The sequence below is a fragment of the Neophocaena asiaeorientalis genome, unplaced genomic scaffold (genome assembly GCF_003031525.2).
Source record: "Neophocaena asiaeorientalis asiaeorientalis breed wild unplaced genomic scaffold, Neophocaena_asiaeorientalis_V1.1 scaffold556, whole genome shotgun sequence".
Classification (NCBI taxonomy): domain Eukaryota; kingdom Metazoa; phylum Chordata; class Mammalia; order Artiodactyla; family Phocoenidae; genus Neophocaena; species Neophocaena asiaeorientalis.
The window spans coordinates 38,415-62,487 of NW_020171832.1; the positions used below are offsets into that span (position 1 = coordinate 38,415).

Consider the following 24,073-nt stretch of genomic DNA (forward strand, 5'->3'; position numbering starts at 1 on the left):
ACAAAGTTTTAAGGCAGGTTTAGACAATAACGTCAAAGCCTCCGAAAGGTCACTTGTTCTTCAGGATATCTTTTTAACCTGGCTCTCATATCTCCCCCTGGCTCAACATGGAGTAAGCCCTGGCTGTTTGCTCTCATTCACTTGGTACAGACATTCAAATAACCCAACAGAAACTGCCAGAGGGTGAGAGCTAAAGATTTTCATTTTTCTCATGTCTCTTAGGCTTAGCTATGCACAAAACCCTTTGATGAATATCAAAACAGTAAATGACCTGACTCTGCCCCCACTGCCCGTTGCCAATCCCTTCTCCACCCAGCAGCCAGAACCATCTTTCCATAGTGTCGGTACTTGCTTAAGTCCCTCCAATGGTTTCTTTTCATTGCACTGAAACTAATACCCAAACTCCTACGGGCCTGTGAGGCCCCGAATGACTTGACCTTCACCTTCGCCCCTCACATTTGCTAGGCCTCACGTCATACTGCCACTTCCGAGAACTTACCAAGCTCATTTTTTACTTGTAAAACTCTTCCCTGGTCCTTGGCGTGGGAACCTCTTACTTATCTTCCTTTATGTACCATTTTGGAAGTTATGTTTACAACCACCCTTTCCAAAGCAGGTACCCCTTCTATGAGTCTCTACTACAACACCCCTTCACTTACTTTATATCTGTCATCACAATCTAGAATTATTCTGGTTAGTTCTCTACTTTTTTTTTTGTTGTTTAACTGTTTGTCTCTCCTATTAGAATGTAAACTTCATGAGGACAGGGATGTTTCAGATTCACCATTGTATCCCCAGGGTACGTAGTACCTGGCACATAGTAAATGCTCAACAAATAACTGTTAACTGACTGAATTATCCAAAGTAAGTCACTCATTGACTCAACAAATATTTATTGAGTGAATACCTGTGCCAGATTCTGAGGATACAATAGAAGACAAGGCAGGCAAAATCTGAAAGTGGCCTTGGACAAAGAAAAAAAACCAAAACAATGCTTATATCTAGGAGTAATCCTATGATAATATGATAACTTATTGGGCTGCAAGCACATTTTAATTTTTATTATGTGACAGACATCATGTCAGTAAACTTGGTGCCACCAAATGACTAAGTAATACCATGCCTGCTTTTGGATAGACTAAAGTATAGAGAGAAAAGAAAGAAAAAGGGCAAGGATGTAAGAGGAAAAAAAGAGGGGGGTAGAGGGGAGAAGAGAGGAAGAAGTAGTCCAGTGATGTCTCTGTTCTCTGAAAACAAAGAAATTATCTTTACCACTTATAATAGAAGGTAAGATTAGAATCATACTAAATTTTTAAAAAATATGGCAAATATAGTGTGCTATTTCAAAGCAATCAATCCCCTAAGAAAGCTCTATATTTATTCGAATGATGTTATTAATCCTCAAAACATTCATGAAACTGCTGTCTTCAAATTGCTGCCAGAGATAATTTATTAAGCATAGAAAAAAGGAAAACATTTTACATATTTTTAATCCCCAAAGATATTTCCCAGATTGATTTCCCATCATTCTCCTTGAACTTGCTTTCACTGGACCTACTGAGATTGTTTTAAAAATCAAATTCATTCCTAAAGGTCAAAGATTCATCATACTAAGGATATTCTAAAACATGCACACTTAAGCCAATTCTCAAAAAAGAGTTCCAGAAATGTTTGAACAAAGATAGGATCTTCTCAATGACCAGTATGAAGGAGACAGAATTCACCTGGATAAACAGCTAGATCTAATTAATCTGACATCACTGGAAATGGGGTATTCTGTACCTTTTACATACATATACAGCTGATTTTAATCATTCTGACTCAGTCATCATTATGGCCATCAATTACTAACCCATATTATAAATATAAGGGCACTCATGATTACTGATGTGCGTAAGGCTGTTTGTCTCTATTGTATACTGGGCCAAAATGTAATTCTTTTAAAGTTTTTTGTTGGCACTTATAGATTTTCTTTCTTCTTACGCACGGTCAATCTTTCAGCTGCCATTCGTTCTTGTTATTAGTAAGCCTGGCTCTTGCCAATTTCCTGCTTATAAAATTACTGCTTCTAATATGCTCTGGGCTTATCAGTGACACAACTGTGAAACGGCAGAAGTTGGGGTGGGATGAAGAGTCACGGAACTACAAGACAAAACATCTTAGCGACAGGCAGTTTATTGGTGTGGCAGGGTGAGGAAGAAATGGTGGATGGCAATAAGCTCTGCATTTGTTCATCTTACTAAACCAAAGAGAAGTAAATGTATATCATCCCAGAGGGGACCAGAGACAAGCCTTGTTTCTCTGTGAACTAGACAGACCTCTGACTAGCCTGGAGTAGAGACAGATGTGATCTAGGGCATAGTATTGTTGGTTAGAACCTAATTCTAAGCTGCCTGCTACCCACTTTTGTGGCCCCACTCCCAGACTCCTCTGGGAGCAAATAGTTGCCCTTAAAAAGAATGAAAACAAAATTATAAATCTTCTAAATTAGAAAGCAAATACTCATAAAATAAAATGAATAAAATAAAAAATAAACTAAAAACGAACCACAACTAGGGCACCTGCTGGTCGCTGGTGGGGGACCTTGACGCCCAAGGAGAGAGAAGGGACCCCCGAGCAGCCGGGTCGGATGTAGGGGGCAGTGAGGGGGGAGGAGAAGTGGAGATTGGACAGGACTAGCACCCCTAAGGGGTAGCTGGGAGAGGGGAGGGGTTCCCATGCCTGCAGGGACCCTAGGGGGCTTGGAGGATCAGGGGAGGTGCAGTGGGTATTTTGCCCACACACTTGGGCCCCAGGAAGCCTTCTGGGGTCCCAGGCCAGGTCCTCCAACTTCTGGGGCCCCCTCTGTCTGTGTCAGTCCTGGGCAGGAGGGGAAGAAGAGGAGAGGTGGATGGGGAGGGGCCCTCCGGGATTGGAGGATCAGGGGAGAGTGTGCCTAGCATTTCCCCTACCCACTTGGGCCCGGGGAGCCTGCTGGGGTCCCGGACCTGGTCCTCCACCCTCCAAGGCCAGAGGCACTCCTGGGTCCCTCCTGCCACACTGAGCAAAAGCCCCACTCCCCCTGGGGCCTTTTCTGGCTCTGTGGGTCCTAAACATAGGCCCCGCCCACTGCCTAAACCCTGCGCCTGCATAAGCCCCATCCTCCACAGCCAAGGACTTTTCAGGCTTTTTTTTTTTTTTTTAATCCTCCTCTTTTTTGCCACTGTAGTTCTGTTTTACCTCCAGGTTGTTGTTTCATCTATATTTTAATATTTTAAGTTTTTTCTAAATATCTGTTAGTTTTCTAATATTATTTTATCTTTTACTCCTCTTTGTTATTGTTCTGTTCCTTTCCTTCTTTTTTTTTTTTTTTTTTGGGCTGCCCACGCGGCTTGCAGGATCTTGGTTCGGGCCTGAGCTCCTGTGGTGGGAGCTCCAAGTCCGAACTACAGGAATAAAAGAGAACCTCAGACCCCAGGGAATATTCATCGGAGTGAGGTCTCCTGGAGGTTCTCATCTCGGCACCAACACCCAGCTCTACAAACTCCAGTGCTGGAAGCCTCAGGACAAACAACCAGTAAGACAGGAACACAATTAAAAAAAGAAAAATGAGAGGACAAAAAAATATGTCACAGAAAAAGGAGCAAGGTAAAAACCTACAAGACCAAATAAATGAAGAGGAAATAGGCAATCTACCTGAAAAAGACTTCAGAGTAATGATAGTAAACATGATGCAGAATCTAGAAGATAGAATGGAGGCACGGACTGAGAAGATACAAGAAATATTTAACAAAGATCTAGAAGAATTAAGGCTTCCCTGGTGGCGCAGTGGTTGAGAGTCTGCCTGCCGATGCAGGGGACATGGGTTTGTGCCCCGGTCCAGGAAGATCCCACATGCCGTGGAGTGGCTGGGCCCGTGAGCCATGGCCGCTGAGCCTGCGCGTCCGGAGCCTGTGCTCCGTAACGGAAAAGGCCACAACAGTGAGATGCCCACGTACTGCAAAAAAAAAATAAATAAATAAAAGATCTAGAAGAATTAAAAAACAAACAAACAGAGATGAACAACAAAATAACCAAAATGAAAAATACACTAGAAGGAATCAATAACAGAATAACTGAGGCAGAAGAACAAATAAGTGAGCTATAAGACAGAATGGTGGAAATAACTGCCGAGGAGCAGAATAAAGAAAAAAGAATGAAAAGAATTGAAGACAATCTCAGAGACCTCTGGGACAATACTAAATGCACCAATATTCGAATTACAGGGGTCCCAAAAGAAGAAGAGAAAAAGAAAGGTCTGAGAAAATATTTGAAGAGGTTAGAGTGGAAAACTTCCCTAACATGGGAAAGGAAAGAGTCACCCAAGTCAGGAAGCACAGAGAGTCCCATACAGGATAAACCCTACGAGAAACACACCAAGACACATATTAATCAAACTAACAAAAATTAAATTCAAAGAAAAAAATATTAAAAGCAGCAAGGGAAAAGCAAAAAATAACATACAAAGGAATCCCTATAAGCTTATCAGCTGATTTTTCAACAGAAACTCTGCAGACCACAAGGGAGTGGCAGGATATACTTAAAGTGATGAAAGAGAAAAACCTACAGCCAAGATTACTCTACCCAGCAAGGATCTCATTCAGATTCAATGGAGAAATCAACAGCTTTACAGACAGGCAAAAGTTAAGAGACCTCAGGACCACCAAACCAGCTTTACAACAAATGCTAAAGAAACTTCTCTAGGCGGGAAACACAAGAGAAGAAAAAGACACACAAAAACAAACCCAAAACAATTAAGAAAATGGTCATAGGAACATACACATCGACAATAACCTTGAAGGTAAATGGATTAAATGCTCCAGTCAAAAGACACAGACTGGCTGAATGGATACAGAAAGAAGACCCATATATATGTTGTCTACAAAAGACCCACTTCAGACCTAGGTACACATACAGACTGAAAGTGAAGGGATGCAAAAAGATATTCCATGTAAATGGAAATCAAAAGAAAGCTGGAGTAGCAATACTCGTAACAGATAAAATAGACTTTAAAATAAAGACTGTTACAAGAGATAAGGAAGGACACTACATAATGATCAAGGCATCAATCCAAGAAGAAGATATAACAATTATAAATATTTATGCACTCAACATAGGAGCACCTCAATACATAAGGCAAATGCTGACAACCATAAAAGGGCAAATTGACAGTAACACAATAATAGTAGGGGACTTTAACAGCCCACTTACACCAATGGACAGATCATCCAAACAGAAAATGAGGAAACGCAAGCTTTAAATGACAGTAGACCAGATAGATTTAACTTATATTTATAGAACATTCCACCAGAAAGTGGCAGAATACACTTTCTTCTCAAGTGCACACAGAACATTCTCCAGGGGAGATCACATCTTGGGTCACAAAAATAACTGCCGAGGAGCAGAATAAAGAAAAAAGAATGAAAAGAATTGAAGACAATCTCAGAGACCTCTGGGACAATACTAAATGCACCAATATTCGAATTACAGGGGTCCCAAAAGAAGAAGAGAAAAAGAAAGGTCTGAGAAAATATTTGAAGAGGTTAGAGTGGAAAACTTCCCTAACATGGGAAAGGAAAGAGTCACCCAAGTCAGGAAGCACAGAGAGTCCCATACAGGATAAACCCTACGAGAAACACACCAAGACACATATTAATCAAACTAACAAAAATTAAATTCAAAGAAAAAAATATTAAAAGCAGCAAGGGAAAAGCAAAAAATAACATACAAAGGAATCCCTATAAGCTTATCAGCTGATTTTTCAACAGAAACTCTGCAGACCACAAGGGAGTGGCAGGATATACTTAAAGTGATGAAAGAGAAAAACCTACAGCCAAGATTACTCTACCCAGCAAGGATCTCATTCAGATTCAATGGAGAAATCAACAGCTTTACAGACAGGCAAAAGTTAAGAGACCTCAGGACCACCAAACCAGCTTTACAACAAATGCTAAAGAAACTTCTCTAGGCGGGAAACACAAGAGAAGAAAAAGACACACAAAAACAAACCCAAAACAATTAAGAAAATGGTCATAGGAACATACACATCGACAATAACCTTGAAGGTAAATGGATTAAATGCTCCAGTCAAAAGACACAGACTGGCTGAATGGATACAGAAAGAAGACCCATATATATGTTGTCTACAAAAGACCCACTTCAGACCTAGGTACACATACAGACTGAAAGTGAAGGGATGCAAAAAGATATTCCATGTAAATGGAAATCAAAAGAAAGCTGGAGTAGCAATACTCGTAACAGATAAAATAGACTTTAAAATAAAGACTGTTACAAGAGATAAGGAAGGACACTACATAATGATCAAGGCATCAATCCAAGAAGAAGATATAACAATTATAAATATTTATGCACTCAACATAGGAGCACCTCAATACATAAGGCAAATGCTGACAACCATAAAAGGGCAAATTGACAGTAACACAATAATAGTAGGGGACTTTAACAGCCCACTTACACCAATGGACAGATCATCCAAACAGAAAATGAGGAAACGCAAGCTTTAAATGACAGTAGACCAGATAGATTTAACTTATATTTATAGAACATTCCACCAGAAAGTGGCAGAATACACTTTCTTCTCAAGTGCACACAGAACATTCTCCAGGGGAGATCACATCTTGGGTCACAAACCAAGCCTCAGAAAATTCAAGAAAACTGAAATCGTATCAAGCATCTTTTCTGACCACAATGCTATGAGATTAGAAATCAATTACAGGAAAAAACCTGTAAAAAAAACCCAAATACATGGAGGCTAAGCAGTGTGCTACTAAATAACCAAGAGATCACATAAAAAAGAACAAAGAAAACCTGAAGTCAGTAGAAGGAAAAAATCATAAAAATCAGAGCATAAATAAATGAAATAGAAATGAAGAAAACAATTGCAAAGATCAATAAAAGTAAAAGCTGGCTCTTTGAGAAGATAAACATAATTGATAAACCTTTATCCAGACTCATCAAGAAAAAAAGGGAGAAGACTCAAATCAATAGAATCAGAAATGAAAAAGGAGAAGTAACAACTGACACTGCAGAAATACAAAGGATTATAAGAGAATACTACAAAAAACTATATGCCAATAAAATGGACAACCTCGAAGAAGTGGACAAATTCTTGGAAAGGTACAATTTTCCAAGACTGAACCAGGAAGAACTAGAAAATATGAAGAGACCTATCTCAAATAATGAAATTGAAACTGTAATTAAAAATATTCCAACAAACAAAAGTCCAGGACCAGATGGTTTCACAGGTGAATTCTATCAAACATTTAGAGGAGAGCTAACACCCAACCTTCTCAAACTCTTCCAAAAAATTGCAGAGGGAGGAACACTCCCAAATTCATTATATGAGGCCACCATCACCCTGATACCAAAACCAGACAAAGATATCACAAAAAAAGAAAATTACAGACCAATATCACTGATTAACATAAATGCAAAAATCCTCAACAAAATACTAGCAAAAAGAATTCAACAACACCTTAAAAAGATTGTACACTATGATCAGGTGGGATTTATCCCAGGGATGGAAGGATTCTTCAATATATGCAAATCAATCAATGTGATATACCATATTAACAAATTAAGGAATAAAAACCATATGATCATTTTAATAGATGCAGAAAAAGCTTTTGACAAAATTCAACACCGATTCATGATAAAAACTCTCCAGAAAATGGGCATAGAGGGAACCTACCTCAACATAACAGAGGTCATCCACATATGACAAACCCACAGCAAACATCATACTCAATGGTGAAAAATTGAAAGCATATCCACTAAGATCAGGAACAACACAAGGATGTCCAGTCTCGCAAGACAAGGATGTCCACACTCGCCACTCTTATTCAAGATAGTTTTGGAAGTTTTAGCCATGGCAATCAGAGAAGAAAAAGAAATAAAAGGAACACAAATTGGCAAAGAAGAAGTAAAATTATCACTGTTTGAAGATGACATGATACTATACACAGAAAATCCTAAAGATGCCACCAGTAAGCTACTAGAACTAATCAGTGAATTTGGTAAGGTTGCAGGATACAAAATTAATACACAGAAATCTGTGGTGCTCCCATGCACTAACAAGGGAAAATCAGAAAGAGAAATTAAGGAAACAACCCTATTTACCATTGCAACAAAAAGAATAAAATACCTAGGAATAAACCTACCTAAGGAGGCAAAAGACCTGTACTCAGAAAACTATAAGACACTGATGAAAGAAATCAAAGATGACATACACAGATGAAGAAATATACCATGTTCCTAGATTGGAAGAATCAATATTGTGAAAATGACTATACTACCCAAAGCAATCTACAGATTCAATGCAATCCCTATCAAATTACTAATAGCTTTCGTCACAGAATTACAGCAAAAAATTTCATAATTTGTATGGAAACACAAAAGACCCTGAATAGCCAAAGCAATCTTGAGAAAGAAAACAGAGCTGGAGGAATCAAGCTCCCTGACTTCAAACTATACTACAAACCTCCAGTAATCAAGACAGTATGGTACTGGCAAAACAGAAAACAGAAATATAGAGCAATGGTATAGGCTAGAAAGCCCAGAGATAAACCCATGCACATATGGTCACCTAATTTATGATGAAGGAGGCAAGAACATACAATGGAGAAAAGACAGCCTCTTTAATAAGCAGTGCCTGGAAAACTGGACAGCTACATGTAAAACAATGAAATTAGAGCACAACCTAACACCATACACAAAGTAAACTCAAAAAGGATTAAATACCTAAATGTAAAACTGAACACTATAAAACACTTAGAGGAGAACAAAGGAAAAACACTCTTTGACATAAATCACAGCAAGATATTTTATGACCCACCTCCTAGAGTAATGAAAATAAAAAACAAAAATAAGCAAACGGGACCTAATTAAACTTAAAAGCTTTTGCACAGCAAAGGAAACCATAAACAAGACGAAAATAAAACCCTCAGAATGGGAGAAAATATTTGCAAACGAAGCAATGGACAAAGGATTAATCTCCAAAATATACAGACAGTTTATGGAGCTCAATATCAAGAAAACAAACAACCCAATCAAAAAATGGGCGGAAGATCTAAATAGACATTTCACCAAAGAAGACATACAGATGGCCAAGAGGCACATGAAAATATGCTCAACATCACTAATTATTAGAGAAATGCAAATCAAAACTACAATGAGGTATCACCTAACACAAGTCAGAATGGCCATCATCAAAAAATCTACAAACAATAAATGCTGGAGAGGGTGTGGAGAAAAGGGAACCCTCTTGCACTGTTGGTGGGAATGTAAATTGATACAGGCACTGTGAAGAACAGTATGGAGGTTCCTTAAAAAACTAAAAATAGAAGTACCATATGATCCAGCAATCCTACTACTGGGCATATACCTTGAGAAAACCATAATTCAAAAAGACACAGGTACCCCAATGTTCATTGCAGCACTATTTACAATAGCCAGGACATGGAAACAACCTAAATGTCCATCAACAGATGGATAAAGGAGATGTGGTATACATACATAATGGAATATTACTCAGCCATAAATAGAAATGAAATTGGGTCATTTGTAGAGATGTGGATGGTCTAGAGTTTGTCATACAGAGTGAAGTAAGTCAGAAAGAGGAAAGCAAATATCGTATATTGACGCATATATGTGGAATCTAGAAAAATGGTACAGATGAATCTATTTGCAGGGCAGGAATAGAGAGGTAGACATAGAGAACGAACATGTGGACACAGAGGGGGAAGAGGAGGGTGGGATGAACTGGGAGATTAGGATTGACATATATACACTACCATGCATAAAAAATAGCTAGCTAGTGGGAACATGCTGTAAAGCACAGGAAGCGCAGCTCGGTGCTCTGTGACGGGTGCTCCGTGATGGGTGTGATGGGGCAGGGAGTGGGAGGGAGGTCCAAGAGGGAGGAGATATAGGTATACATATAGCTGATTCACTTCATTGTACAGCAGAAACTAAGCCAACATTGTAAAACAATTCTATTCTAATGGAAAGAATATGATAGAAGAATGAAAAACAAATAGCCAATTGTGCCTTCTATACACAGAGAATAATACAAGACAAAAATTCTTGCCCTTATGGAACTTCTGTCCTTATGGAATATAATAGCTATATCAATAAATGTAAATGGCATAATATGTCCCCTTAAAGACTCCTAGCTTTAATAAAAACCAACAAACCCCCCAAATTTGTGCTATATATCAATATGAATTCAAAACAAAAGGACTCAGAAAGAATAAAAGACATTATCAGGCAAATGAAAACGAAAAGAAAGAAAGCAGGGTTGAGATACTAAGTACAGGTAAGTTTAATTTAAAGACAAATTAACTGAGCAAAAATATCTAGATTGTGTGGAGGAATATGCTTCTTAGTATCCTTGATACTAATGCAACACCAGAGGTATCTTTGCTCGTGGAGAGTCCCCAATAACAGGTATTGACAAATAACAAAGAGAGAAGAAAAGTAGGAGCTAATAAAAGGAAAAAGTGACATAAAAAGATGTTTTTCTATTGGAAAATGATAGAATCCACCAATTATTGGCTGAGGTAAAGCTCAGTAGTATAAGTACCACACATGATCTTTTTGATTCTTTTCAACAAAAATCTAACACCAAATGCCATGTGGGTTCCATCTCTACTTGCACTAACTGTGTGATGTTAAGCAAGTCATTTAACCAATTTGGAATTCAGTTTAATCACTTGTAAAATGAGGTAGTGGGATGCAATGACCTTTCAGGTGAAATATATCTTTAATCCTGTGATTTTACTGTTATCAAAATATATAGGACCTTGGTGTTTCAAATATATATGGAATACTGACTTAAACATAAAATATATTTGGAAGAAATTATTCTTGACTGCACCTTTCACTTTTCAGTGTTACAACCTCTTGCTTTGTCTGATTCAGAAGAGTTTTGGTTATTTCCAGTTCATTTTCTGCAAGATTAATTCTTCTTTTTAAGTCAGCTTCTTGCCTTTCTTTTGCAGTCAGTTCTTCCTGTAAAGTTTTATATATTTGTTGACAAGTCATTAAAGAGTCTTCCTTTTCTTTAAGCAATCTGGTGTGCCTAAAATGGAATAAGAAAAAAGCCCAACCAATATGCATTAAATACTATGTTTTTATGTTTATCAAAGATATATAAATATCTCATTTAAAACTAAAGAGTATAACTTTAATTTTTAAAATAAGAACGTTATGTAAATGAATAGTTCTGCGATTTAAACATTTTCCCATCCAGGCAAAGGCAAAAATCAATGAATAGCTTCAATATATTATAAACTTGAATTAGGTATTGTTTATGTAAACAATACAATAAGAAAAGCTAAGTACATTTTAAATGTTATTTAAAGTATGGTTTCAAATTCAATTACTAAAACTATTAAATAAAAAATTTGCAGTGTATACCGTGACTCAGAAATAATGGATTCGAACTTCAGTTTTCTAAGTTCTCTTTGACACTCATCAGCTTCATTTGATTTATTCCTAAAATAATACAAAAGAGGTTCAAATATTTTATTTAAAAATAGTTGAAGTGTAATTTTTTTCCCTTTTATAAAAACAGGTTTTTCCTTTATTACTTTTCCTATCTTTATATTGTATTTGTGGTTACATATGCAGATTTCCTTGAAATTAGAAATATATAGTCAAAGGGTTTTTGTTTGCCAAAAAATAACCTAATCTGTTAGTCCAATTATATGTGCTTTTCCATATCATTACTTTACTCATCCATAAAAAAATTTCTTAGCATCTTCACATTATTATTTCTTTAAAGAAATAAATATTCAGTCCACTTCTATAATGGCCAAGTAATCTCCTGTCAGACTGATCTGCATTTAACTAAAATGTCTAAGCTTTAGACAACATTTAAAAAGCAAACAAAAGAAAATACCCCTATGTGAAAGTGACCAAAAGCACGAAGATTCTGGAGGAAAGTTGACACTGAGAATGAGGTGACAGCCATGGGGTCAGGGTTTTTTGTTGCTTTTTTTAAAAAATGATTTTAAACCTGAGGGCAGGCCCCAGTCTGCACCATACAGGAGAACCAAAATTCTGACAGAAAACTGGTAGAAAACTCACAGTCATTCTGGCTTGAAGAACTACAAGACAGTGTTTGGGGACAACCACAGCTGCAGGAAAGTGAAAAGTGAACCCCAAATGGGAGTGAGCCAGTGGGAGGGAATCACAAATACTGCATATAAACTCTGCCCATATGTCTGGCTGAGCCCTGAACTACAGGTGCCCTGGGCAGACTCCAAGCAGCCTAGTTAAAGATGAAAAAACTGAACTGAGATTTGAGCTGTTGCCATAGAGACAGAGTTTGTATTTTGAGGCCAACCAAATTAATTGTCTGCTTAAAGCAACACCACCCCTACCAACACCACCACCAATAGTATTTAGAGAGATATAACAGAATCTAGAATTTCCATAACATAACATTCACAATGTCCAGAATATAAAAAAATTACTCAACATAGGAAGACATAGAAAAGCATGACCTATTCTAAAGAGAAAAGACAGTTAATAGGGACTGACTCTGAGATGACCCGGAAACTGAAATTAGCAGACAAGGATTTCTGAAGGCACAGTTATAACTCGCTCAAAGACATAAAGGAAAATCTACTTTAATTCGTGAAAAGATAAAAAACCTCAGCAGAGAAATAGAAACCATTAAAAAGAACGAAATGGAAATTCTAAAACTGAAATAGACATTTGTCTTGATCTTATATGATTCAGTTTTGTAACAATACTCAAAAAGTTAACATATTAAGAAAGATTAATATTCCAGTTTGTTTGTATAGACTTCTCATTAATAATTTATTATATGAATGTACCTTAAAATAGCTTTGAAAGCTAATTTAATAAGTTTATAAATGTACAAAAAATGTTAGATTCTTAATGGATTTGCCCTACTTGCAGAATAACTTTAATTCCTAATAAACAATAATTTATTTATATCATGAATATGAACAGCATTTATTTTTATTCATTTATTTTCTTTTCTAGCTTACAATGATAAAATTGTAAGCTACAGAAAATTACATAAACAATTATATGATGAATTATTACAAGGAAGAAACTTTTGCAACTACCAATCCATGTAAAAAAATAAAACCTAATCAGCTAGCCTAGAAGCTTCATGTCCTGGGCCCAATAATAGCCAACCCCCTCCTCCCTAAATTGATCATTCTCATGAATTTTATGGTAATCACTGATTTTCTTTGGAATTGTATTGCCCAAGTTTTATCCCTAAACACTATACTTTAGTTCTACTTTTTCTTTTATGAAAAAATGTTTTTAAAAACATGTTTTTTCGGGCTTCCCTGGTGTCACAGTGGTTGAGAGTCCGCCTGCCGATGCAGGGGACGCGGGTTCGTGCCCCGGTCCGGGAAGATCCCACATGCCGCGGAGCGGCTGTGCCCGTGAGCCACGGCCGCTGAGCCTGCGCGTCCGGAGCCTGTGCTCCGCAATGGGAGAGGCCACAACAGTGAGAGGCCCACGTACCGAAAAAAACCAAAACAAAACAAACAAAAAAAACATGTTGTTTCCTTTATTATCCACTTTTTGTAAAATAGTTTTAAGTATTATACTAACATACAATAAACTGCCCACAATTTGGCAGATTTGACATACGTACAAGCCCATGAAACCATCACCGTAATCAAGCAGCACATGAGCATACTTAGAGCCTAGATACTGGTCTCTAATACCATTCACATTCAAAGGAACAAGGACTACTCAGAGAAATGGGTGATTCCAAGGCTGGGGCAGAGTAGCTATACCTGAAAAAGTTTGTTATACCGAAAGTAAGGAAGTGCTTATGAAAGAGGACGGGATCATGTTCCAACGTCCTAAGAGCCAGCCGGAAGTGGCCCCCAGTGGCTAAGCTTAGAACAATTTGTGTGCCAAAATAATTAAGTACAATAATGAATTATAAGCCATTGAACAAAACAGGAGTTCATGAATCCATACCAATAAGTAAATAAATAATGGGAAGAAGGGAGGCTCCTATTTAAAGTAGAATGCTGAGGGCTTACTAATAAATGGTTAGGGAGACTTGGAGTTGGAAAAATCATCATCTAGCAATGACTGTCATAAAGATTAGGTGAGGTAAAAATTATTAATGGATGCTATATCTAGGGATAAGTGTTGATGAAAAGCAGAGCATGTGTATGTACCTAAAGTGTCTCTTAGACTGCTTACTGGTTGAAAGGGAACAAAACCCCTCAGTAATAATACAGTGGAAAAATTGAGCAATACCTTGACCAGGTGATCAAAATTAACATCACCAATGAGAGGCAGATGATCATGTGCCTCCAGATGTGGTGCTCTGAGAGGTGCTCGTTCTCACCTATGTGGTTTTCTGGCTGAGAGTACATATCCTTAATCCAATCAAGAGGAAACCAGAAAAATACAAAATGAAAAATATTTTATTTAAAAAAGTATGAGGGGTTCTGCATTCTTCAAAAATGTCCATGTCATAAAAAGACAAAGATGGACTGGAAATATTCCAGATTTAAGGAGGCTAAAGAGACATACCAAGTAGGCTGACCCTACCTGGACTATGTGCTAGAGGAGAAAATATTATAAAGGCCCACTCAGAAAATTAGAATATGGATGCTAGATTAGAATAGTATTAATGTAATTATTGTATGTAAAATTATAACATTGATTACCCTCCTGGTTATATGAAGTATCACTGTCCTGAGGAAAGGCAGGCTAAACTATTTAGAAGTAAAGGGTCGTGCTGTATGTAACTTATCCTCAAATGGTGCAGGAAAATTTGTGTGTGGGTTTCAGGGGGAGAAAGAGAGAGAGAGAGAGAGAGAAAAGGTTGAGGGGACAGGGGTAGGGGTGAGGGGAAAAAACAAATGGGTTAAAACATTAATAATAGATGAATCTGGTTAAAGCCTATTTGTGTGCTTTGTACTATCATCATGTTTACAACTTTTTGTAAGTTTGAAATTATTTCCAAGTAAAACATTAGAAAATAAAGAATAAGGAAAAGAGTAACATGCCATTAAAAAGTGAGCAAAGGTTGTACTCAGGTGAGTCACAAAGGAAAGAATACAAAGAGCCAAAGATGCAGGGGTACAAGTTTTCATTAAACTAGGATTTTTTTTTTCTTAGTTATACTACCCAGTATTAGCTAGGAAGTGGAGAAATAGGTATTTACAAACACTGCTGAGATTATAAATCAATAAAATCTTATTGCAAGGTAATGAGTCATTATGAATTAATAGTCTTAAAAATATGCAAGTTTGAGTCCAGCAAAAATTATCCTAAGGAAATAACTGCATGTGAATAGAAAGATTTATCTCTATGAATTTCAAAATACCTTGCTTATAAAAGTGAAAAATTTGGAAATTTTAAAATACAAGGGATTAGAAAATAAGTTATGATTCATCCACAGATTAGAATACTACATAGCTATTTGATAACTATAAATATATCATGTAATGACATGGGAAAATATCCAGGATATATTACTGAGTGAAAATACGTTTAAAATATGCATTACTTAGAAAAATGGACTATAAGGATATCGAAATATAAAGGTTTTTTTTGTGGATTCCTGTATTTGCCAAGTTTTATACATTTACTTTTAAGTCAAACAACAATGTTCCTTTTAGAAATGCTTTGAGATTCAGCAGCCCCAGCCACAACTTTCACTCTATGTTCAGACTCTTATACACACTTTTCCAAATCTAGAGTCAGGGACAGCAGAACACCTTTAAGTGGTTATTTTACTATGTGGCCAATAAATTTTGGCTGCAATTTAAGAAAAAAAGGTCCCTGGGCAGTCTACCATCCCAAGAACTCCCCTCACTATGGTCATCTCCCACCCCCACGCCAGTTAAGCCACTCTTTTTATGGTCTGCCCTTCACTGCCCAACTGTTATCTTCCCCTTCATTAGGATGGGAGGAATTGGAAGGAATAGAAAGAATGCCTACATCTCTTTAAACACTGCATTCCTTCTTTTACCCTCAGCAAATAGTGTTAATCCTTTCTCTTCAACTGCTTTGAATAAGCCTTCAGAAAGGCCCCTGCTGCTCCTGCCAATCAAAGCAAAGGAAATAAGATAGAGTAGTTGGATATTCTCCTCTAATTTGAAAGGCAAGGGTCATACCATTCCACTTCTTTATGTGAAATAGCCATTCTTAAACTGCCTCCTTGATATTTCTACTTTGCTGTCCAAAAGGCATCTCAAATCTAACAGATCAAAAGCATTGTTTTGTATTTCCCTCACCCCCCTATCTATTTCTTTTACAAATTTTCCCACTTCATGAAATGGCACCAACTCATAATGATACTAATAGGTAACACCTTATATATCTCACATGAAGCTCAAACCAGCCCTTACTCAGCCCTTGTTACAGCTGAGGAAACTGAAAACAGAGAGGTAAGTAACATGCCCAAGGTGACATAATGCTAAGTAGTACTGCCCCAGCAGTCTGGATTTGGCTTCCAGGCTGTTAGTCACTATACTCTACTGCTTCTCAACTGTCTACCTGATGCTGAAAAGCCCCAAACCCCATCCTTTATTATTTCCTTTCTTTTCCAGTCCTCTTCCTCCCCGGCCACATCTACTCCATCAGTAAATCCTGTGAGAGCGACCCCTGGCATATATTTCTCTCCATCTCCACACTATAGCCTTACACTAAACCAGCCACTTCTCACTTGCATGTACGCTGGGCCTCCCACCTAGTCTCCCTGATCGCTCTTGCACTCCCACTTCAGTCCATTCTCCATGCAGCAGCCATGCCACCCTTTTAAAACAAATCAAATCAGTTCTCTCTATTGCCAAACCTCCAAGAGTTTCCCTCTGCCCTCTGCATAAATCCAAAATCCTCACTGGGCTTTGGACACACTGGTATATTCATTTCTTATTGCTGCTGTAACAAATTACCACAAATGTAGGGGTTTAAAACAACACAAATTTATTATCTTACATTTCTAAGGTAAGAAGTCCTAAAATCAAGATGTCTTGAGGGCTGTGTTCCCCCTGGAAGCTCTAGAGGAGAATCTGTTTTCCTGCCTTTTCTAGCTTCTAGAGACCACATGCATTCCTTGGCTTGTGGCCCCTTCTTCCATCTTCAAATCACATTACTACAACCTCTACTTCCATCCTCACATCCACTTTTGTGACTTTGACCCTCTTGCTTTCATCTTATAAGGACCTTTGCAGTTATAACATTGAGCCTGCCTGAATAATCCAACATAATCTCCCCAGCTCTATATCCCTAATTTAAACATGTGCAAAATCCCTTTTGCCACATAGGGATAATGTACTCACAGATTTCAGGGATTAGGACATGAAAATCTTTGGAAGCCATTATTCCATCTACCACAACTGGCCTTCATGTTCCTTTAACTTGTAAAACTCACTCCCAAGAATTTTTTGTCCTTGATCTCTCTGCTTCCGGATGTTAGCTTATTAGCACTGTTAGCTCCTTTCTGTAACTCAGATCTTAACTCAAAGGTCATCTGGGGCTTCCCTGGTGGTGCAGTGGTTGAGAGTCCGCCTGCCGATGAAGGGGACACGGGTTCGTGCCCCGGTCCGGGAAGATCCCACATGCCGCAGAGCGGCTGGGCCCGTGAGCCATGGCCGCTGAGCCTGCGCGTCTGGAGCCTGTGCTCCGCAACGGGAGAGGCCACAACAGTGAGAGGCCTGCGTACCGAAAAAAAAAAAAAAGGTCATCTGCCCAGGGATGCCACTCTATCAAAAGGATACCACTCTTCCCCAACACTCACATTCTTTTATGCCTGTTTTATATTTTTGCAGCACTTAACGTTACCTGAAATTACCTACTGTAGCTTGTCAATCTTGTTACTTCAGTATCTAGTGCTTGTACACAAAAGCGTCATGGCACATAACTGCCTCTCCATGAGCATTTTGTACTGAATGAGTCAATGAAGGAAACCCAGCCTGTTAAATCTAGGATCATGTGAAAGTGTATCTGTACTCTGACACTGGATTGCCACCAGGCCACCTGCTTTCTAGGCAAAAAATTCTCATGAATGATGACAGAAGAGGAAAATCAGGAGAACATTGTATCTTAGAAGGCAATAATAATGTTCCAAGAACATCTCAACTGTGCAAAATGTTGCTGTTATTTGGTCAAGAGCTTTATAAACAAGAAATTTATGCTGGTTATGGCTGATTATTGCTTACAATTATTAGTTAAATGAGGAGGAGGTGGCTGCTAATAAAATTAAAGTGTAAGCATGTAACAAAGTTCCCCAAATTAGAACGTATATTTCATATCACCACTTTAGACATATTCACTAGTAACTGATAAATTATAAATCATTTAAAGTGAATTTTGTTCTTTTCATTACATATGTGAAAATGAATACATTCACACTGTAAGCTATTTAAGCAATATATAAGTATATAGAGTAAAATAAGAGTCTCTATACACCCCTGACTCTCACTTCCAGAAGGAACTGTTGTAATCCTACCAATCATTTATTCAATGAATTTGAGTGTACATTCATATACATTTTTAATATGAATGGAATCATTTTTCTGGAGTCATATTTTTAATCTCTAAAATTCCTAATAGTTTTTTTTTGGTAACAGCCTGTTCTTCTTTAATGGTTACAATCCTGGACATACTTTGAAGTATATCCTAACTTTAAAAATTTATCTTAACATCTTCTGTTTGCTATTTAACAATTTCTCTAGGTGTTAAAGCTTTTCTGTGTGAATTCAGAGCCATGTGAACAAGGCTGGGGGAAGGTTTTTCTCACATACCTGGTAATCTTTGGTTGGGTGTTCATCCTAAGCCTAAGATTCTGGTTTGTTGTCTGCTTTGCTGTTTATTGTTGCCCTAGATTGTTTCTGAAGGTTGTGATGAAGGGGCAGAGTATGGTGGGGGCACTGGAGGTTTGTCTTGGGATGTGGGGACCGTGGCCTCTGGGGTTCAGTAGCTGGCAGGCTCCCCAGCTCCAGTCCCCACACTCACTGCTTTATTCTGGGTGCAGATGCCTTGCAAATGCTGCTTCACACGGGACCTGTTGATTAGGGGTGGGGTGGGGCTGGTGAGGGGCCAGTGGCTTAAATGTTCCAAATATGATCCCTCAGAGTGGGCTTCATTGGATCACCTGAATCAGAATTGTGTGTGTGTGGGGGGGGAGTGCATTACAAATGCAGATTGCTCAGGGACACCCCAAACCCAAATTTAAAGCCAGAATGTCTGTGGGAATGGAGCCCAGAAACTGATCCTGGGATTGGGTCTGTGAGGGAGGTCATACTGTAATACACAGTTTCAGTAAACTACCCAGGATTCTTCTGCAGATTGAAGTTTGAGAACCACTGTTCTGATGATTTGCCTTATCCCACTCCCTTCTCTTTGTGTTAACTGATTCCAGGTAAAGTCCTGCCTGTCACATGCCCACCACACAATTGGTTTTCCTCTAGTTTATTCCTCTGCAGAGTTGACCCATTTTATTATCCTTCCTATGTATTCTCTTTCAGGAATTCCTAAAAACTTCTCACCCTCTATAGCAGCCTTTCTTATTAGTCTTATTTACTTATCTTATCCTATATACATATATATATAATAAAAGTGTTATTTCCTAGTTCTCTCTCCCTCTCTCTCTCTCTCTACATAAATATTTAAAAGTAAAAAAGTTGCATTTCACAGCATCCACATTTTTCATTACTTCAGGAAGGTCTTCCCTAAATTAATCTAGATATTATGACATAAATAAATTTGTAGAAAATGTCATCAATTTTCAGAGCATCATTAACACTCTACCTCTAGTAAACATTACTAGTTACCTTCTGGACATGTACTATAGCTGTCTTCCTGGCCATCAGAGCCCCATTATCATCTCTTCTCAGGGTAAATCCTGCCTGACCTGAGCTAACTGTGGTAGTCCTGTTCCCCTTGCCAGTGATCATTTAGGAGAGGGTATGTAAAGTGTTTTAGCCAAGAGATGTAAGGAGAGGGCTGTTTGGTGGCTTCTGAGAAATTTTTATCTCACTTCTAAGGAGACACCAGAAAAACAGGCCCTTCCTGCCACTGGGGTGGTTACATTTGGATGTGGTACCTGGAATTGCAGCCATGTCATGATCATAGGGGACTTAGCCTTGGGGTGAAGCCAGTGCTGAGGGCAGCAGAAAAGAGACAGAAAGAGCATCAAGATCCTTGGTGATACTGTTGAGTCACTGGATTGACTAAACCTGAAACCACTCTACCTCTGTTACTTATAGCTCAAAGAATCCTAAGTGGTAAAATCTCTATTTTCAAATATACAACAAGTTCTTATAAACATTGGAAAATATTTTCTTATAAATCTTAGGAAAAAAAGAACCCGAAGTTCATCCATTTAAAAACTGCCTTTTCCCCGTAAGTAAAAACCCACAAAACGTATATCCAAACATTTAAAAATCTTTAAACAAAACAATTATCTTAAGCTGGATGGGTGAAACTCATTCCTCACCCCAGCCCCCACAAAGAGTGAGGACTAAAATTTTTTAAAAATCTGATTTCACACCACCTTCCAATTTCTGGAAGTTCAAACAGGTTTGGGTATATAGAGCAAATCTTCAATTTATTAAGAAATGGCATGTCAAAAATTTTGAGTGAATTATTTTGACTTCAAACTGAATTTACCATAAAACAATGGCCAAGTTGAAAATTTGGTTTTAATCTATAAATAAAATAGTACTTACATACTACTGGGGACTTCCTGAGCTCTGAGTACCCTGAGCAGTCCCAGGCTCTGATCCTACATGCCTGCCCTACTCAACTTCAATTTCATCCTATTAGTGAAGGAGGGTAGATGGAGTAGAGATGGAAGAGCTAGGTACAGGCAGCACAGAGAAAGGTCTCCATCAGGTGAGACCATTTAACTGGCTCTGTCTTTCATCAAGTTTTCTAAAAGTGGATGCTCTGCCCATTTTCTAATTTTAAAAAGTTCTCACACAGGTAGGAAGCACCAGTTTTATTATAAACTGAAACAACAGCATCAGTATTTCTACAATTCTACAGTGATTTCCTCCAGGTAATTAATTTGATGGACTTTACTGAGTGGTATTTTCTCCCTCCAACTCCAATCTACTCTGACTCTTATTTCTTAGCACTCATATTATAAATTATATTAAAATTAACAAAAGTATCACAAAGCATGTATTAATATTAAATGGGCTGTGGTCTGATGAGGCAGGCCCTCCCGCATGGGACATTCATGAGGCCAAAGCCCTCGCTGATGTAACTAGAGGGTGGGGATTAACAATTTTCTGGCAATTCCCATCTTGCTTCTTTTTTTCATGTATCTTCTCATCAGAAAGTTCTTGCTGGGTGCAGTGAGTCATGCTAGGACCTCTTGCCCACTTATTCCTTCAACCCCAATTATCATATACAGACAGTTGAACTATTATTTACTGAACTATTGACCACAGTGTTATAAAGCATGAATATTTGGTTTTTCTTGGATTTTGAAAATAAATTATTTTGCTACAAATAATCAAATTATACATTAATTTGATAGAGTATTTTTGGAATTTGTTCTTCCTTGTGTTGTTAAGAATTTTGTTGAACACATTGTTCTTAGGAATAGTCCATGGTCAACACAACATTTAGTTGCTAAGAATTTTCAGTATTTATATTTCTAATGAGGCTCATCCTTCTAAAACACAGGAGCTGAAAACCAAAGCTACCAGATTACATACCACAAAGTAAAAGAATTTATTTACTTTTCAAAGATTATATAAATTCTATTTTAGTGTTATAATTATAGATGTACTATATTTATACTACCATTTTTGAAATTTCTGAAATAAAATCATTTCTAAAAGAAATAGAGAGGGCAGACAGCAAAAGCAAGAAGAACTACAATCCTGCAGCCTGTGGAACAAAAACCACATTCACAGCAAGATAGACGAGATGAAAAGGCAGAGGGCTATGTACCAGATGAAGGAACAAGATAAAACCCCAGAAAAACAACTAAATGAAGGGAGATAGGCAACCTTCCAGAAAAATAATTCACAATAATGATAGTGAAGATGATCCAGGACCTCAGAAAAAGAATGGAGGCGAAGATCGAGAAGATGCAAGAAACGTTTAACAAAGACCTAGAAGAATTAAAGAACAAACAAACAGAGATGAACAATACAATAACTAAAATGCAAACTACACTAGAAGGAATCAATAGCAGAATAACTGAGGCAGAAGAACAGATAAGAGACCTGGAAGACAGAATGGTGGAATTCACTGCTGCAGAACAGAATAAAGAAGAAAAAAAAAAGAAAATAAATGAAGACAGCCTAAGAGACTTCTGGGACAACATTAAAGGCAACAACATTCGCATTATAGGGGTCCCAGAAGGAGAAGAGAGAGAGAAAGAGAGAAAATATTTGAAGAGATTATAGTCGAAAACTTCCCTAACATGGGAAAGGAAATAGCCACCCAACTCTAGGGAGCGCAAAGAGTCCCACACAGGATAAACCCAAGGAGAAACACGCCGACACACATAGTAATCAAATTGGCAAAAACTAAGGACAAAAAAAAATTATTGAAAGCAGCAAGGGAAAAATGACACATAACATACAAGGGAACTCCCATAAGGTTAACAGATGACTTCTCAGCAGAAACACCACAAGCCAGAGGGAGTGGCATGATACACTTAAAGTGATGAAAGGGAAGAACCTACAACCAAGATTACTCTACCCAGCAAGGATCTCATTCAGATTCGATAGAGAAATCAAAAGCTTTACACAGCAGCAAAAGCTAAGAGAATTCAGCACCACCAAACCAGCTCTACAACAAATGCTAAAGGAACTTCTCTACGTGGGAAACACAAGAGAAGAAAAGGACCTACAAAAACAAACCCAAAACAATTAAGAAAATGGTCATAGGAACATACATATCAATAATTACCTTAAACGTGAATGGATTAAATGCACCAACCAAAAGACACAGGCTTGCTGAATGGATACAAAAACAAGACCCATATATATGCTGTCTACAAGAGACCCACTTCAGACCTAGGGACACATACAGACTGAAAGTGAGGGGATAGAAAAAGATATTCCCTGCAAATGGAAATCAAAAGAAAGCTGGAGTAGCAATACTCATATCAAATAAAACAGACTTTAAAATAAAGAATGTTACAAGAGACAAGGAAGGACACTACAAAATGATCAAGGGACTAATCCAAGAAGAAGATATAACAATTATAAATATATATGCACCCAACATAGGAGCACCTCAACACATAAGGCAACTGCTAACAGCTATAAAAGAGGGAATTGACAGTAACACAATAATAATGGGGGACGTTCACACCTCACTTACACCAATGGACAGATCATCCAAAATGAAAATAAATAAGGAAACAGAAGCTTTAAATGACACAATAGACCAGATAGATTTAATTGATATTTATAGGACATTCCATCCAAAAACAGCAGATTACACTTTCTTCTCAAGTGTGCACAGAACATTCTCCAGGATAGATAACATCTTGGGTCACAAATCAATGCTTAGTAAATTTATGAAAATTGAAATCATATCAAGCATCTTTTCTGACCACAATGCTATGAGATTAGAAATGAATTATAGGGGAAGAACCATAAAAAACACAAACACATGGAGGCTAAACAATACTTTACTAAATAACCAAGAGGTCACTGAAGAAATCAAAGAGGAAATAAAAAAATACCTAGAGAAAAATGACAATGAAAACACGATGATCCAAAACCTATCGGATGAAGCAAAAGCAGTTCTAAGAGGGAGGTTTACAGCTACACAAGCCTAACTCAAGAAACAAGAAAAATCTCAAATAAACAATCCAACCTTACACCTAAAGGAACTAGAGAAAGAAGAACAAAACCCAAAGTTAGCACAAGGACAGAAATCATAAAGATCAGAGCAGAAATAAATGAAATAGAAACAAAGAAAACAATAGCAAAGATCAATAAAACTAAAAGCTGTTTCTTTGAGAAGATACACAAAATTGATAAACCATTAGCCAGACTCATCAAGAAAAAGAGGGAGAGGACTCAAA

The 24,073-nt window shown here is 37.7% G+C and overlaps 1 protein-coding gene across 1 annotated transcript in view; it reads right to left on the bottom strand.

Moving 5' to 3' along the window:
• LOC112397062 (uncharacterized protein MCAP_0864-like) overlaps positions 1-24,073 on the bottom strand; it is a 235,657-nt gene that overhangs the window by 36,454 nt on the left and 175,130 nt on the right. Inside the window, exons 9-10 of the mRNA XM_024741141.1 lie at positions 11,458-11,535; positions 10,916-11,119 (exon numbers count right to left, since the gene is read on the bottom strand). Coding sequence (XP_024596909.1) covers positions 10,916-11,119; positions 11,458-11,535 — 282 coding nt within the window. The remainder of the gene's footprint in view (positions 1-10,915; positions 11,120-11,457; positions 11,536-24,073) is intronic.